This window comes from Cryptomeria japonica, chromosome 3, assembly GCF_030272615.1.
Source record: "Cryptomeria japonica chromosome 3, Sugi_1.0, whole genome shotgun sequence".
NCBI classification, from domain to species: domain Eukaryota; kingdom Viridiplantae; phylum Streptophyta; class Pinopsida; order Cupressales; family Cupressaceae; genus Cryptomeria; species Cryptomeria japonica.
In genome coordinates this window covers 339,330,873-339,345,945 of record NC_081407.1, presented here as the reverse complement: position 1 = coordinate 339,345,945, position 15,073 = coordinate 339,330,873, and the positions used below count along the sequence as shown (strand labels likewise).

The 15,073-nt window shown below is 34.4% G+C and overlaps 1 protein-coding gene across 1 annotated transcript; it reads left to right on the top strand.

Annotated features, from left to right (window-relative positions):
• The first annotated feature begins 11,196 nt into the window (after positions 1-11,196).
• On the top strand, positions 11,197-13,703 carry LOC131067203 (uncharacterized). Its single transcript, XM_058002151.2, has one exon. It carries the CDS (start codon positions 11,359-11,361, stop codon positions 13,528-13,530), a length of 2,172 nt encoding a protein of 723 aa, XP_057858134.2. The 5' UTR covers positions 11,197-11,358; the 3' UTR covers positions 13,531-13,703.
• Positions 13,704-15,073: the final 1,370 nt, after the last annotated feature.

The window sequence follows — 15,073 nt, the reverse complement described above, 5'->3', positions numbered from 1 at the left end:
AGGATTTAGAGGTTCTGAGGAAGAAGGTGTTGGAGATGCATAAGTTGGTCAATGTCTCCAAATTTAGTTTGAAGGCGATGCATAGCTCCGCTACCTTCATGTTCCTAATGTAGGAAAAAGTTATGGGAAATGATGGTGACAATGAAGGGAATTACAAGGAACTCTTTAAATTCCTCACTGATGATTGGATCCATGTGCTCAAATAGCCACTAGTTGGCCGGTTTAATTTCTCTAGGCCTTCTGGTCTTTGTTGTTAAGACTTTATATTGTTTAGCCATCTGGGTAAGACTGTTTTTGGTTTTTGATATATATGTCATTAGGCTATTGTTAATCTATGTGTTGTTAATGTTTATGTTGCTGATGGGTTGACAATGTAAAAGGTTAGCACCCTTATTTTGTTGATAATTAATTGAAAACTTAAATAACACCATAAAACCATTGGTCAACGAGTGGCCACCCCACTTCAACCCTATGGTGAAGACATGTGATAATCCTAGTCATAGTCAAGGACACAAAGACGTGTTCACCATTAATCACGTCTAACTATTCTCATGTGCCATCTCTAAACAAACATTTGACTATAACGCTCCCAATTATAAAAAATTAGGAGAAAGAGGCCTAAAGTAATATTTTTAAAATTTAATGACTATTATAACAAAATAGAGAAATGTGCGGGCTGTTCGCCAAATATGGGATGAGCTTTCCCGAATTCAAAATATTAGGTGTGGAAAGGGAAATGAATTTTTCTAACGAGATGATTACCTTTGAGATGTGACGTACTCATCCTATATATTTATTATTAGATAAATCAAAAAAAGATATTTCTTTTTCTCAATTAAAGGTAGTTTATGTTTTTGGTTGAGTTTGAATGTGTTTATGTAAAGTTCAAGTCTATAAAATAGTTTTAAATGTGGTATGTATTTTTTAATTGTGACATAGGTTTTTTTATATTTTGTTTTTTTTAATAGTTTATTTTTGAAAGTAAAGGTATTGGCATGTTGATTCCTCCTTAAGTTACCTTGGTATTCTTCTTTTCTGTCAGAGGCTAACATACTAGGTGGACTTTGTAATTTTATACAGGAGAACGCTCTTTTATGTTTTGGTAGTAACATGGATGGGCTCCACTTAGAGGCAAGCTTGCGTGGACCTCATTATTTTACTACAACGAAATGAAAACTAGACTATAGATATATTTGATTCTGAACCTTACGGGAGTGAAGATAATGTTCTCATTGGTTGGGAATTGAAAACTAGACTATAGGTATACCTGACTCTCAACCTTAAGGGAGTGAAGATAATGCTCTTATTAGTTGGGAGTTGATTGTTGATATAAAAGACCTTTTCGATTGAGAAAGGGTAACCTCGATGATAGAGACTTCTTCTTAGATTGAGCTTTATATCTTTAGGAGCCTAGCATTTTAATTCATGTTTGACAATATGATTTTGTGATTCATTATTTACTTTTTGAAATTGAATATTTGTTGTGCAACTTTTTTCTATTTCAAATTCCTTAATACAGTTAACTTTTATTTGAGTAACTTCAATATATAAGTAATACAGAGAAGCCTTCTATCATTGTATATGGCTGTAAAACATCTGTATACATAAAAACCCCAAAATTAGTAAATACAACTTACTTAAATGTATGTTTTATAAAATTAAAAAATAGAAGATAAATCCTTCATTAAAAAAGAAAAAAAGAAAAAAAATCTTTTTAGATTTTAAATGAAAGGAAAGCAAATAATTTTTTTCCACCTTAAAATATTAGAAAGTATAAAGAGATAATTATCTTTGTTTTAAAAATATTGTTTGAAGTTATCTTGAATCAAATTGAAATCATTATTTTTTCTTTAAAGTTAATATTTTAATTCACTTTTATTCTAAAGAATATTTTGAATTATCCTTCACAAATATTTTAGAAGTTAAATATTGAAATATAAGAAATAAAAAATATTTAAAATTTTGAATAAATATTTTATAAAGTGTACATAATTTAGATTTTATGATGCATCCCAATTTTTTTTGGGAAAGATAACCCTTAACAATTTTTATATAATTTTTTAGATATATATGCTAGTTGCGTTACATCTATCTTGTACATGTCACACATTAAGTATAACAAGAAACTTATATCTTAAAGCCAATTATTAAAGAGAACATGAAATTTCATAAAATATCTTCTAATCTATCAAATCCTTTTCCAAATAAATTGATTAAATTTACAATTCTAAAAAAAAATTAACAAAATTATTTAAAAAATTTAAACTATTAATCATAATTCCATTAATTGTTTTTATTATTCATAAATTAATTTTTTAACTCAAGATCTACCTCGATTAACTGTAGATGAAAACATAATAAACACATTAAATTACATAAGATGTTATTTGCCATCGTATCCATTCCCACTAGGCAAGTTACTCTAAATCCATCATTAAGATAAAATACTTATTGTTGACGTTTCTAGATTCAATTGAAAAAAAAACACATACATTATCGAATCAAGAAACATTAGCAATAAGCATTGTGGATTGTGAAAAACTAATATCATTAAGATATAACACTTTCAACATTTTATATAAATTATTTGAAAAAGTTGGACAAGTTAATGTAACACAAAATATCTCTTCAAACTCTAAAAATAGATTACCATTGTATTGTAAAGATCAAAACTACCTTATTTTTATCACAATATTACAAAATAAGGTTAAATAATAAAAATTATCATTGAAACCTACCTCAAGCTATGAGTTTAACTAGGATTTTTCTCTATTTTTTTCAATTTGTATAGTTTTAGGTTTAAGTATTTTTTCTACATCTTATTAGGTACTTCATAGGATATTATTTATCTTCTATAAACAAAATTGTACATACAATATATAATAATATATGACAAACTAATTGTTAATTTTAAATATTTAAGCTGAATGTATGAATTTGAATATACAATAATGCACTTGGTTAACAGTAAAATAAAATATAAATTTGAATATTTTACTTACACTGTGGTTTGAAATAACTAACATTAATTGCAATACTCAATACTTATAATTTTGGCTCCAAATTGAAAATAATGTATAACATAATCCAAATAAGAAAGACCAATTAGTGTGTGAAAGTATATATTCTAACTCCTCGTGGTCTACAACAATATCCCAACTTGCCTTTTGACTACTAACAATCTTCTTATAACTCTTCACACAGTGATGTCCCCTTTAAGATTCAATATTGATTTTTTAAACTTCTTCCATGCCCTTAAATCTCAACCAGAATATAATTAATTAATACACTCTTATATCAAAAAATGACACTCTTGTGTATAGTTGAATTCATTTTCTAATCTACTACCTTTATCCATTTACACTTATTCCCATACATTTGACAACATCTTATTCGTGCATTCACACATACTCCCTTACATTTCAATGTTTATTACATGTATTATTGCCTCCATATCTAAACATTCATTTTACACATTAAAAGTTACATTTCCTTATCCTAGGTTAATCTTGTGGTGTAAGACTAATTCCACACCATGTAGGATTGACCCTTAAAATTTTGAAATTAAAAATTTTCATTGACTCCTGCCCATTTCATTCTCGCCATGACCCAACTTGGTACACATTTTTTAATGATTTATTGCTATGTACATGACCCAATATAGATTTTTTAGATATATATGCTAGTTACATTACATTTACCTTGTACATGTCACACATTAAGTATAACAAGAAACTTATATCTTAAAACCAGTTATTAAAGAGACAACATGAAATTTTATAAAATAGCTTCTAATCTATCAAATCCTTTTCCAAATAAATTAATTAAATTTACAATTCAGAAAGCAAAATTAACAAAATTATTTAAAAATTTTAAACTATTAATCATAATTCCATTAATTTTTTTATTATTCATAAATTAATTTTCTAATTCAAGATCTACCTCGATTAACTCTAGATGAAAACATAATAAATGCATTTAATCACATAAGATGTTATTTGCCATCATATCCATTCCCACTAGGCAAGTTACCCTAAATCCACCATTAAGATAAAATACATTGTTGACGTTTCTAGATTCAATTGAAAAAAAACACATACATTATCGAATCAAGAAATATTAGCAATAAGCATTGTGGATTGTGAAAAACTAATATCATTAGGATATAACACTTTCAACATTTTATATAAATTATTTGAAAAAGTTGGACACATTAATGTAACACAAAATATCTCTTCAAACTCTAAAAATAGATTACCACTGTATTGTAAAGATCAAAACTACCTTATTTTTATCACAATATTACAAAATAAGGTTAAATAATAAAAATTATCATTAAAACCTACATCAAGCTATGAGTTTAACTAGGATTTTTCTCTATTTTTTCAATTTGTATAGTTTTAGGTTTAAGTATTTTTTCTACATCTTATTAGGTACTTCGTAGGATATTATTTATCTTCTATAGACAAAATTTTACATACAATATATAATAATATGAATATATGAATTTGAATATACAATAATGCACTTGGTTAACATAAAATAAAATATAAATTTGAATATTTTCAAGTACCCCTCCTCGATCAGACTCTTTTTGTACTTATGTTTGACTTCAGTTGACTTTTCAGTGGAACATTATTGTATATTGATTTAGACTTTATGTGATGTTATTTTATGCTTTAACTGGATATGCAGTGTATGCTTTCATGCAGTATTTCATTACTTATGTTTAATGAGATTTTTATGGATTACTGACATGGACTGACATTTACTTCATATGTGTGATGTGCTATTTATATATTTCGTGTTTGCAAGTGTATGGGATGCGAGGGGATGATTTTTCCTTCACTCCTTCGGGTGAGATAGGGAACGTCACGATTCTCCTTCATCAGTGTGCGTGTCATGTCTGTTATATACTTGTTTATATGCATGTGTGGTTCGTTGGTGCGCGACATTGCAGGTACAAGTACCGGGTAGGTACGGGGTATCGACTCCACCTGGTTTGACAAGTTTGAGCGTGCCTTATTTGTCCGATGGGAGTGGAGGAGATAGTTGTTGGACCCTAACTTGACTCGCAGTCACACTCATGTGAGTGTTGTTAGTTGGTCATCTTTTCCGTTTGATCGGTATGCAAGTCATAGTGCTTTTGTATTGTCATTTTGCGAGTTGTCGTTTGATCATTCCTTGTTTTGTGTGCTTTCATTCATTTGAATAGTTATTTAATTGAGTGAATGATGTTATTGCGTTGGCGTAATTAGTTAATTATTATGCTCTTGAGTTATTGATTTAATTAAATAAATGAGTTGCTAGAATTAAATGGTTAAATTGGCTTATTTTATTGTGTAAAGTTGTATTATTATTTTGTGAAAGGAAATAAGTAATTGCCTTGCCATTTAAATTTGGAATGCTTGTGTTGAAATAAAGTATCATGGAAAATAGAAAATGAAATAAATAAAGGCTTTTTCCTTTTTACCTTTTTATGAGTTTTAGATTTTATTTTGTTGAAAAGAAATGTTTATGAAAAAGGTAAATCTGATTGCTTTTACTTTTTAAATAGTTTATTCTGATTGGTGGAGAAAAATTTTAACCTAGAAAGTTTATGTTGAAAAGATATTTTTTCCCATATATTCCTGGAAGTTCACGAGAAGGAGGCAAATTTTTTAATGCAAAATTTGGAAAACTCATTTGGAAGGAGGAACTTGGATTTGGATTTGGTTGGCAAGATTGGAAATCTTCCACAAGTTGCTTCATGGATTGCTTTGAAGGTTGGATAATCTTCTTCACGTTTTTGCAATTAAATTTTGAATGTTTGAGTTTTCTTCCTGTGTGTTTGAAAAATTGTAAAATCTCTTTGAAAATTCTTGTTGAATGTTGCATTGAAAGAAAGAGTAGTTGTTATTGAGTATTTTGTTGAATTCAAATCAAATGTGTGCATATTGAAAGGAAGGAAATGGTTCAATTTTCTATTTGTTGTTTGTTATTTGTTCTTGCAAAATCTAGTTCTTGGTTTGGTTTAGTTCCTCTATTTGGTATAGAAAGAAATAGATTTAGTTTTATGTGTGTTTACTAGTTTCTATTTGCTCAAGATTTGGGGTTTATGTTGGCAATTGCCTCTTGCATGATGCAAGGATTCATCCTGTGTGTGAAGAAATGAAGAAATTGATCAAATCTCTCTTATCTTTTCTAATCCTTCTAATTTTGCCCAAGATCTTTATGTATTTGGGGTTGTTGTGTTTAATTAGTTTCCAGATTTCCTTATAAAAAATATCACGCAAAAAATATTGGGAAATGTTGTGTACTGGGTCTTTTCACCAGTAAATGTACAGGGAATGATTTAATTTTATATTAAATTGTCTTTTATATATATATATATATATATATATATATATATATATATATATATATATATATATATATATATATATATATATATATATATATATATAAAATAAAATAAATTAAACCATGCCCACGTGGCGGGCTAGCCCCACCACATGGGACGGTAGTGTCTTGCTACCGTGGTAGCAGCACTACCGGTCGGTAGCAGTACTACCGGTCAATAGTACTGCTACCGACTGCTACTGGTCAGTAGCAGCACTACCGACAGGTAGTGACTGCGGTCTACCGACAACAACACTACCCGTGGGTAGGGCTTTGCCCACCGCCGAGATTTATTTCCCCTTCGCGTTGCATGTTTTAACATGTCGCTATTGTAATTAAAACACAATTTAAAATTTATATGTTAGTTTTATTACTAGTTTATTAAATTTCCTTGTAAATAATTATAATTATATATATATATATATATATATATATATTTATTTGATTGTAAATCAAGGCTTTGGTAATTAAATCGAATTGCTAAATTTAGGTTTAATTTTGGGAAATAGATTATATTTTTAATATAATTCATATTTTTATTTGGTTAAATATTTAATATGGATTTTATTACTTTGTTGGAATATTGAATTGGAAATTATATAGAAATGAGAGACGTATTTTGATTATGTATTGAATGGAGGGTGCTTTTATTTATTTTCAATCAATGAATTTTGCAAGTGTTATGATGTTGTTTTTCTCAAAGATTGTCTGAGTGCGGAATTAGTGAAATTAACTTTTCTTGAAAAGAGTTTTATTGGTGGTTATTTTCCGTCTATGATTCAGTCGTCCTGTTGTGGCGTATTTGGTATCTTTTGACCAAGTGATGTATAATGACCTCGTTGTCTTAACCATGTAGTATTTTTCCTTATGGTTAACCAAGAGTTAGTATGTCTTTGTTTTGGCCACTTGTATTTGGATAGTGGTGTTATGGTTGTCTGCTTCGCCAGAGGGTCCTCGTGGAGTGACCATGTTTGTTTAGTGTCCTATGAGAGAGTGGCTTTCGAGTGGGGGCCGTGCCCAAAGTGGATGGCAGGATAACCCCTCGAAAGTCAGATAATAAGTGATAACCTAATAATTGATTAGGGGGTGGGTAGCTTTAATATTAATTAAGATATTGTACCCCGCGCATGGTTGAGTGCTCGTATAGGCTCAAGATGTAGTGGGAAGGCCTGGAATGGCAAACCGAGCACCTTGTCTTCACGAATGGTTGGTTGGGTCCGCATGAGACTTAGATGGAGTCGGAGGTTCGGGAAAGGTTACCAGGATAACCCATGATGGGGGTCGGGACCTATGGAGGCCTACCTAGGGTAACCATCATAAGCTATGAGATGACACTCACTCTTTAGAGTCACTAGTGTATTGTGATGTCGAGTCACTTGAGTACTGCGATGTTGAGTCACCTGGATTATTGTGGAGTCATATTGTACTGTCATGGAGTCGTATTGTTATGTCGTCCATGTCATGCTTATGCTTGCTTGAGGGTCCTCTGCTATCTCCTAGCACTGTGGGGTGATTCTATTTTGGGATTACATGGTCAGGTGGTAGTGCCACTTCCCATCAGATATTCTTGTTCGTACCTTCATGCGAGGATTGGCTTCGCAGGTGTTCCTATGGTTCGTGACTCTTGCTCTATCTCATGTTGGAGATTATTATCTTTGGAGACCTATGTGGTCAATTGTATCAATGAACTTATGTAACCTTGTATTTGTAAAGTTGTTAAATTTGAATGTATTATTGGAAGCCATGTAATTTATGATCAATGTAATCCTCAGTTTTGGATGTTATTTATCAGCTTTCTATATGATTTGTGTAAATAATTTATTGAAGAGAAAGTTATATTGTTACTCTTTCAATCTTTAATTGGTGTAATCTATTATTGTATGTGGTTTATTATGTTCATTGAGTAATGATGGTTAATTGGATTAATCGTGATTGTGGAATTTAACTTTTAGTTTAATTCTTCGTTGGTAACCCTTTAAGAATTGTGGTGTAAGTCTTTCACTCATGTTATTATTGTGCAATGTAGTAATTGTATGTGGGAAAAGTATGTCTACAGTAATTAGTGCACTTAATGTGATTTATACTTTTAAAAAAAAATTATTTCACCCTTAGTTGTTGGCTTTCCTTTGGGGTTCCTGGCGGGGCATTACAATTTTACTTACATTGTGCTTTGAAATAACTAACATTAATAGATGCAATACCCAATACTTATAATTTTGGCTCCAAATTGAAAATAATGTATAACATAATCCAAATAAGAAAGACCAATTAGTGTGTGAAAGTAGATATTCTAACTCCTCGTGGTCTACAACAATATCCTAGCTTGCCTTTTGACTACTAACAATCTTCTTATAACTCTTCACACAGTGATGTCCCCTTTAAGATTCAATATTGATTTTTTAAACTTCTTCCATGCCTTTAAATCTCAACCAGAATATAATTAATTAATACACTCTTATATCAAAAAATGATTGTGTATAGTTGGACTCATTTTCTAATCTACTACCTTTATCCATTTACACTTATTCCCATACATTTGACCACATCTTATTCATGCATTCACACATACTCCCATACATTTCAATGTTTATTACATGTATTATTGCCTCCATATCTAAACATTCATTTTACACATTAAAAGTTACATTTCCTTATCCTAGGTTAATCTTGTGGTGTAAGAGCAATTCCACACCATGTAGGATTGACCCTTAAAATTTTGAAATTTAAATTTTTCATTGACTCCTCCCCATTTCATTCTCACCATGAGCCAACTTGGTACACATTTTTTTATGATTTATTGATATGTAATTGTATTTAAAAGCATTCGATGTGCATTGAAATTATAATCAAACATCAATGGGAAAATTGGGTGCATTGCAAAAAAGGACCATAATAATTTGCATCAAATTCATCTTAGATTATTTGCATTGTCTAGGATTATTATTTCTATCAACGTGATGGAAAAACTAGTCTAATCAAGGGGTCAAACTAGGAGAACGTGACCCTTTACAAGATAGATCCACACCATCCGTAAGTGATCTGAAGTTGTTAGATCAACCTACAACAAGTCACAATCATGCACAAAACTTCATATAGTTTACATATTAAAGATGTCTTTTTTTTTACTTGATAGGGATTTTATGTTGCATTAAACTTATCCCCTAGAGATAAGTGCCTTAATCCCTCACATTTACTTTTCCAAAATTGTGTGAGATATTTAATTATCATTTCTAAACGAAATATTGTTTTAATTTAAGATGCCTTTTTTTTTAGTACTTGATTGAGATACTATGTTGCATTAGACTTTTTCTCTAGAGATAATTACCTTAATCCCTCACATTTACTTTTCTAAAATTGTGTGAGCTATTTAATTATCATTTCTAAACCAAGTATTGCTTTAATCTAGGTTGATATATTTTGAGTTGAGTGCATTTATTTAAGAAGCCTAGATCTATATTTAAAAAATTATATTTTTCATTACAATTATTATAAAATAAAGTATTGAGAAGTAAATTAAGAGTCACACCAAAAGGGTTCAATTTGAATAACAAAGTATCATTCACAAATGTTTTAAAGTCTAAAGACATAACTCCCCTTAAAATTTGTCTATCAATGTTTACCTTTTCTTCCATATGGTTTATGAATTAATACATATTTCAAATATATCAATACTACTCATCACTAAATTTTGTCTACAATATGTTTAGTTCTATCAATATTCACTTTTTCTATCATATAGTTGATGAATTGATACACATTTGAAATGTATGAATAATATACATAGTTAAAACTATGTTCAATATGAAGAGTGGTGACCAAGTGTAAGATATCTCTCAGAACTTTAGTATTGGGAGACAACTTGTCTCCACACAAAATATGTTTACGACAATTAAATACACATATATGATCATACTATTGTTCACAAAATACATAATCCAATAAATTAGGATCAAACATATGCCTCCATTTTCTTAGCACATTCATCAACTAGCTCTCTTATATAAGAAGTGATACTATTCAACACATCAATTTACGTTAGTTTAAAATTAAACAATATTTTGACTTTTGAACTAACTATGTATAGATGCATCAATTGACTCTCTTATATAAAAAGTGATACTATTCAAGAGATCAATTTGCATTGGTTTAAAACTAAACATTATTTTGATATCTGAACTAATCATATATAATATGATTGATTAGGTACATTATGAACATACTATAGAGTGATAATATTGAACATGATCAATTTACATTAGTTCAAAATTTGACTTGTTGAAACTAACCATAGATGATATGATTGATTAGGAACATACTATGAATTTATTTATAGCCATAAATGCATAGCTTCTAACCATCCTCTAGTTGTGTGAGTTGGTGTGGAATGGGTATTGACTTTGCTATCTTCCTAGTCTTGTTGAGCGGGTCTTGAACGCAATTGACTTAGTTGGCCAAGTTGGAAAGAGTCCCCAAGATGCAAGTAGAAAAGACAGCTAGACATTTAGAGAAGAGTTGCGTATATACAAATGGATTAGGAGCATGCCACTGTTCCCTCCGAGTTAAGGGCTTGGATATAAAATGGGTATTCCATGTGCAAATGGATAAATTGTCATTATGGATGGTTTAAAACAGGCAGTGAAAAAGAAGAGGACGTGGACGTATACGTGGCATGCAGTGGCATGCACACGCAACCTAACTTCACCCGTTTCTCGCCTCGCCAAATAAAGGGCCGAATTAAATGCTTCCATTTATCCAATTTTTCTCCGCGTGAAAGAAATAATGGATTGCCCACTTCACTTTCAATCTACACGCTTATGTTTAACCGGGCCCAGGCCAAGTTAACCATGCTTGTTGCCCAAGACAGGTCGCATTGTTGTATTAGTCGTAATCTTTTCCTAAGTTAAAAAGCATATAATTCCGTGAAACTTCTTGCAAGAACAGGAGGAAGAAGAGCGCTCGTGATACCTATGTATAGATATGGCAGAAGGAAGGAAATTGGAGATAAATGTACCGGCGGACATGGAGGGAAATTACCCAGATTCTGTGAGTTCTTCGCCCAGATCTAGAGAAACTGACTCTGATTATTTCGGCGGGTCGGCGAACCAGAGATGGGAAGCCATCGACCAGAGCGGCTCTTCGATTGGTTCGTCGACTCGGGTTCGACTCATGTGCAGCTGCGGCGGCAAAATTCTGCCCCGCCCACATGACAATCAGCTCGCATATGTCGGCGGCGATACACGGATCTTGGCTGTCGAACGGAGCATCCGATTCGGGACCATGATTTCGAAGCTCTCTAATGTGTGGGGTTCTGGGGTCTCTTTTAAATACCAGTTGCCCAATGAAGATCTGGATTCCCTGATTTCTGTCACGAATGACGAGGATCTCGACAACATGATGGCGGAGTACGACAGGCTGCAGAAGTCTGGGTATAAATTCTCCAGGCTGAGGCTCTTTGTGTTTACCAAGAGGGCTGAAGGATCGACCTCCAGTTTGGGGTCTGTGTTGGAGGAATCCCGGCGGGAGCAGTGGTTTGTGGAGGCGCTCAATAATCCGCCTGTGAATCAGGGGATTAGCAACAGATCGGATGTTGGGTCCGGGTCTGATGCCTCGGCATGGGTCAATCACATGCCGGATTACTTGTTTGGGCTGGAGAATAATAGTTCTGGGGCTCAGAACAATGGTGGGGTGGAGGAAGATCGGATGATGTTGCCTCGCCCGAATTCCTTCGACTCTGATGCCTCTGGTTCGAATCGCCCGGGCCTCAATTCGGGCGCGAGAGTCGATGCCCCAATTGGGGCAAGCCCAAATCCAGTGATGCCCGATCAATCTGAAAAGGGTACTCAGGGTACCCGGAATTCGAATTCAGCCCCAATTCAAGAGATCGGGATTCCTGCCCCTCAGAAGCCCAATCTTCAGCCAGATGAAATGATTACACAGCGCCCACCTGCCCCAATGCCTCAGCAAGTTCCGCTTCAAGAGTTTCAGAACCTGCAGTTAAAACACCAGCAACAGGAGAACCAGTTGAAGCAGCAGGAGCACCAGTTGAAGCAGCAGGAGCACCAGATTAAGCAGCAGCATCAGCAGGAGCAGCGGCAGGAGCAGCGGCAGCAGCAGCAGGAGCACCAGATTAAGTATCAGCATCAGCAGGAGCAGCGGCAGGACCAGCGGCAGCAGCAGCAGGAGCAGCGGCAGGAGCACCAGGAGCACCAGTTGAAGCACCAGGAGCACCAGATTAAGCAGCAGCATCAGCAGGACCAGCGGCAGGAGCAGCAGGAGCAGCGGCAAGAGCAGCGGCACGAGCAGCAGGAGCAGCGGCACGAGCAGCAGGAGCAGCGGCAGCAGCAGCAGGAGCAGGAAGCGATGCAGGAAACGTTTATGAAACTGCCGGGTAGGAAAATTTTCCCCGACCCGACCAGAGCCATGAATTTATCAGGCCCTGGGCAGGAAGTTTACATGCAACAGCCCTCACAGCCAGATTATTACAGGCAGGATCAACAGCAGCAGCAGCAGCAGCAGCAGCCACCGGTCACATACTGGCAAATGCATGATCAAGGTGGGAATAGCAGCCAATACCCAGTTTACCTGGTTCCCACCGGGTCGAACATGATGCAGACCATGACCGGCGTTCGCCCGACTCCTGGTTACTACAACCCGGCGCAGCGGGTTACCGCGGCGCCGTCAGTCTACGACGCGCCTGGGCTCGTGACAACGGTAAGAGCCACGGTGCCACGTCAGCAGATTGGGGGCGTTTCGGAGGCGGTGGATCCGTACAGAGAGGTGGCGGCGCAGCAAAGTGTTATGCCTTTACAGGCGCCGCCGGTCTCCAAGGTCCCGGCGATGTACGGAGGCCCAATGCAGGTGACGGTTCCCGGCGATGTAAGGATGATGTACCGAGCCCCTGCGCCGGTTAATTCGATGCCGATTGCGCACCCGGAGTCGTACGCTTACCCGCCACAGCAGGTCGTTTATGACCCCAATTTGAATGCCACCCGCCAGGTGTATTACACGCAGGCCGTCAATACTCAGTATCATCAGCCCATGGGACCGATCGCTTCGGATATTAATGTGGCGGCTTCGACCTTGGATATGTCGGCGGCGGCGCCCGAGCAGCAGGCGAAATTGGTGAGAGTTACTCAGGCGACGTCTTGATCATCGTACGGGCGTATTAAGATTGGCGTATGTAGATTATTTTTCGTTTATAAGGTTATTAAGCGTTTTCAATCAGGTCATATAAACTGTGTTTTGCTTCTGAAACTGAATTTCAATACGGAACTGATTGTAATTGGATTTTACATTAATATAAATTTATTCTGGTTATTACATTTTTCAAGTCTTATGGATGTTGAAAGTTTTTCCATTTTTCTTGGTTTTGATTTATTTATGCATGAAAATCGTAAATGTTGTCTGGCTATTTTGCCTCAGCTTTGATTTTTCACTGGTCGGTGTAAATTTATTTTCATCGATCGATGTAAAATCTTTGGTGCCCTGTTTTTGGAGGGTTGTATCTCATAAATTGTTTCGGTTTTTGATTGGTCGATGTAAGCTTCGGTGCCCCTATTTTTTGGAGGTTTTATGCGCTGTTCTTGAATCCCATAAAAACACTGTTTTGAACTCTTCATTAAAATCTTCCTTCCTTTCTCTCTTTCATTCATTCATTCTGTGGTAGTATTTAGAGTGAGAAATTAAATTAGATATAATTATAATTAAATTAGATATTTAATACAATTAATTTGGAGGAGGTGAGCGAGTACACCAGGCTCGTGGTCTATTGTTGTTGCATATTGTAAATACGCTTTGGTTTTCTATTAGTTGGTGTAGATTCATTCCAAGATATTTGAGAAATTAAATGAGATTTAATTATAACTAAATTAGATGTTTAGAGTGGAGCCACATTCTTAATCTTTTGAATGTACATTTTTCTTCTTCATTATCATTTTGAATTTTTGTTGCATGAAAAAACAAATGTTGTCTCATTAGGGAAAGAGTACCAATTATCGTTCATTTTCTAATAATCGTCGTTCTCTCCTGCACACCCAACCCTTCAATTACTAACTTTAAAAAGACCAAAGAAGAAATAACTAGAAGCCCATTAATAAATTTTACATGTACCAATATCAGCTCATTTTTTTTATCATTTTTGCACCATAATTGACCTATTTGTGCACCTTTATTAAGCATTTGTGCATAAGTATTGGCAATTTTAAGTGCACGGTTGTTGGGGCATCTTTAAACAGGTATTGGGTGACATTTTGAAATGTGTACTTTTTTACCCTTGCACGCATAATGAATCCCACAGTGTGCATCGTTACTACCCAAAAGAAAAAAAAAAACGCTGTAAAGAATTAAGTCACATGAAGAGACAACTAAAAAATAATCGTCAAAATTCGATGTATCATTTAGAATCTGTGAATGCGTGAAATTAGCTATAACGAATACTAATGCACCAATACACTAATACAAGCCAATTCTGATTTTTCATTACAGACTGTGTGATGCCCCATTTTTGAAAGGTTGTATGTTGTTCTTGAATCCCATGATGGTCTCGTCACTTAAAATCTTCCATCTATTCATTCCAAGATATTTAGAGTGAATAAAGTGATAAACTAAATGAAATCTAATAAAATTAAATTAAACGTCTAGTACATTTAATTTGGGGGAGGTGAGAGAGCACATGGGGCTCGTGGTCCAACAC

Coding starts and splice junctions, on each gene's coding strand:
- LOC131067203 (XM_058002151.2), top strand. CDS start 11,359: ATGGCAGAAGGAAGGAAATTGGAGATAAATGTACCGGCGGACATGGAG.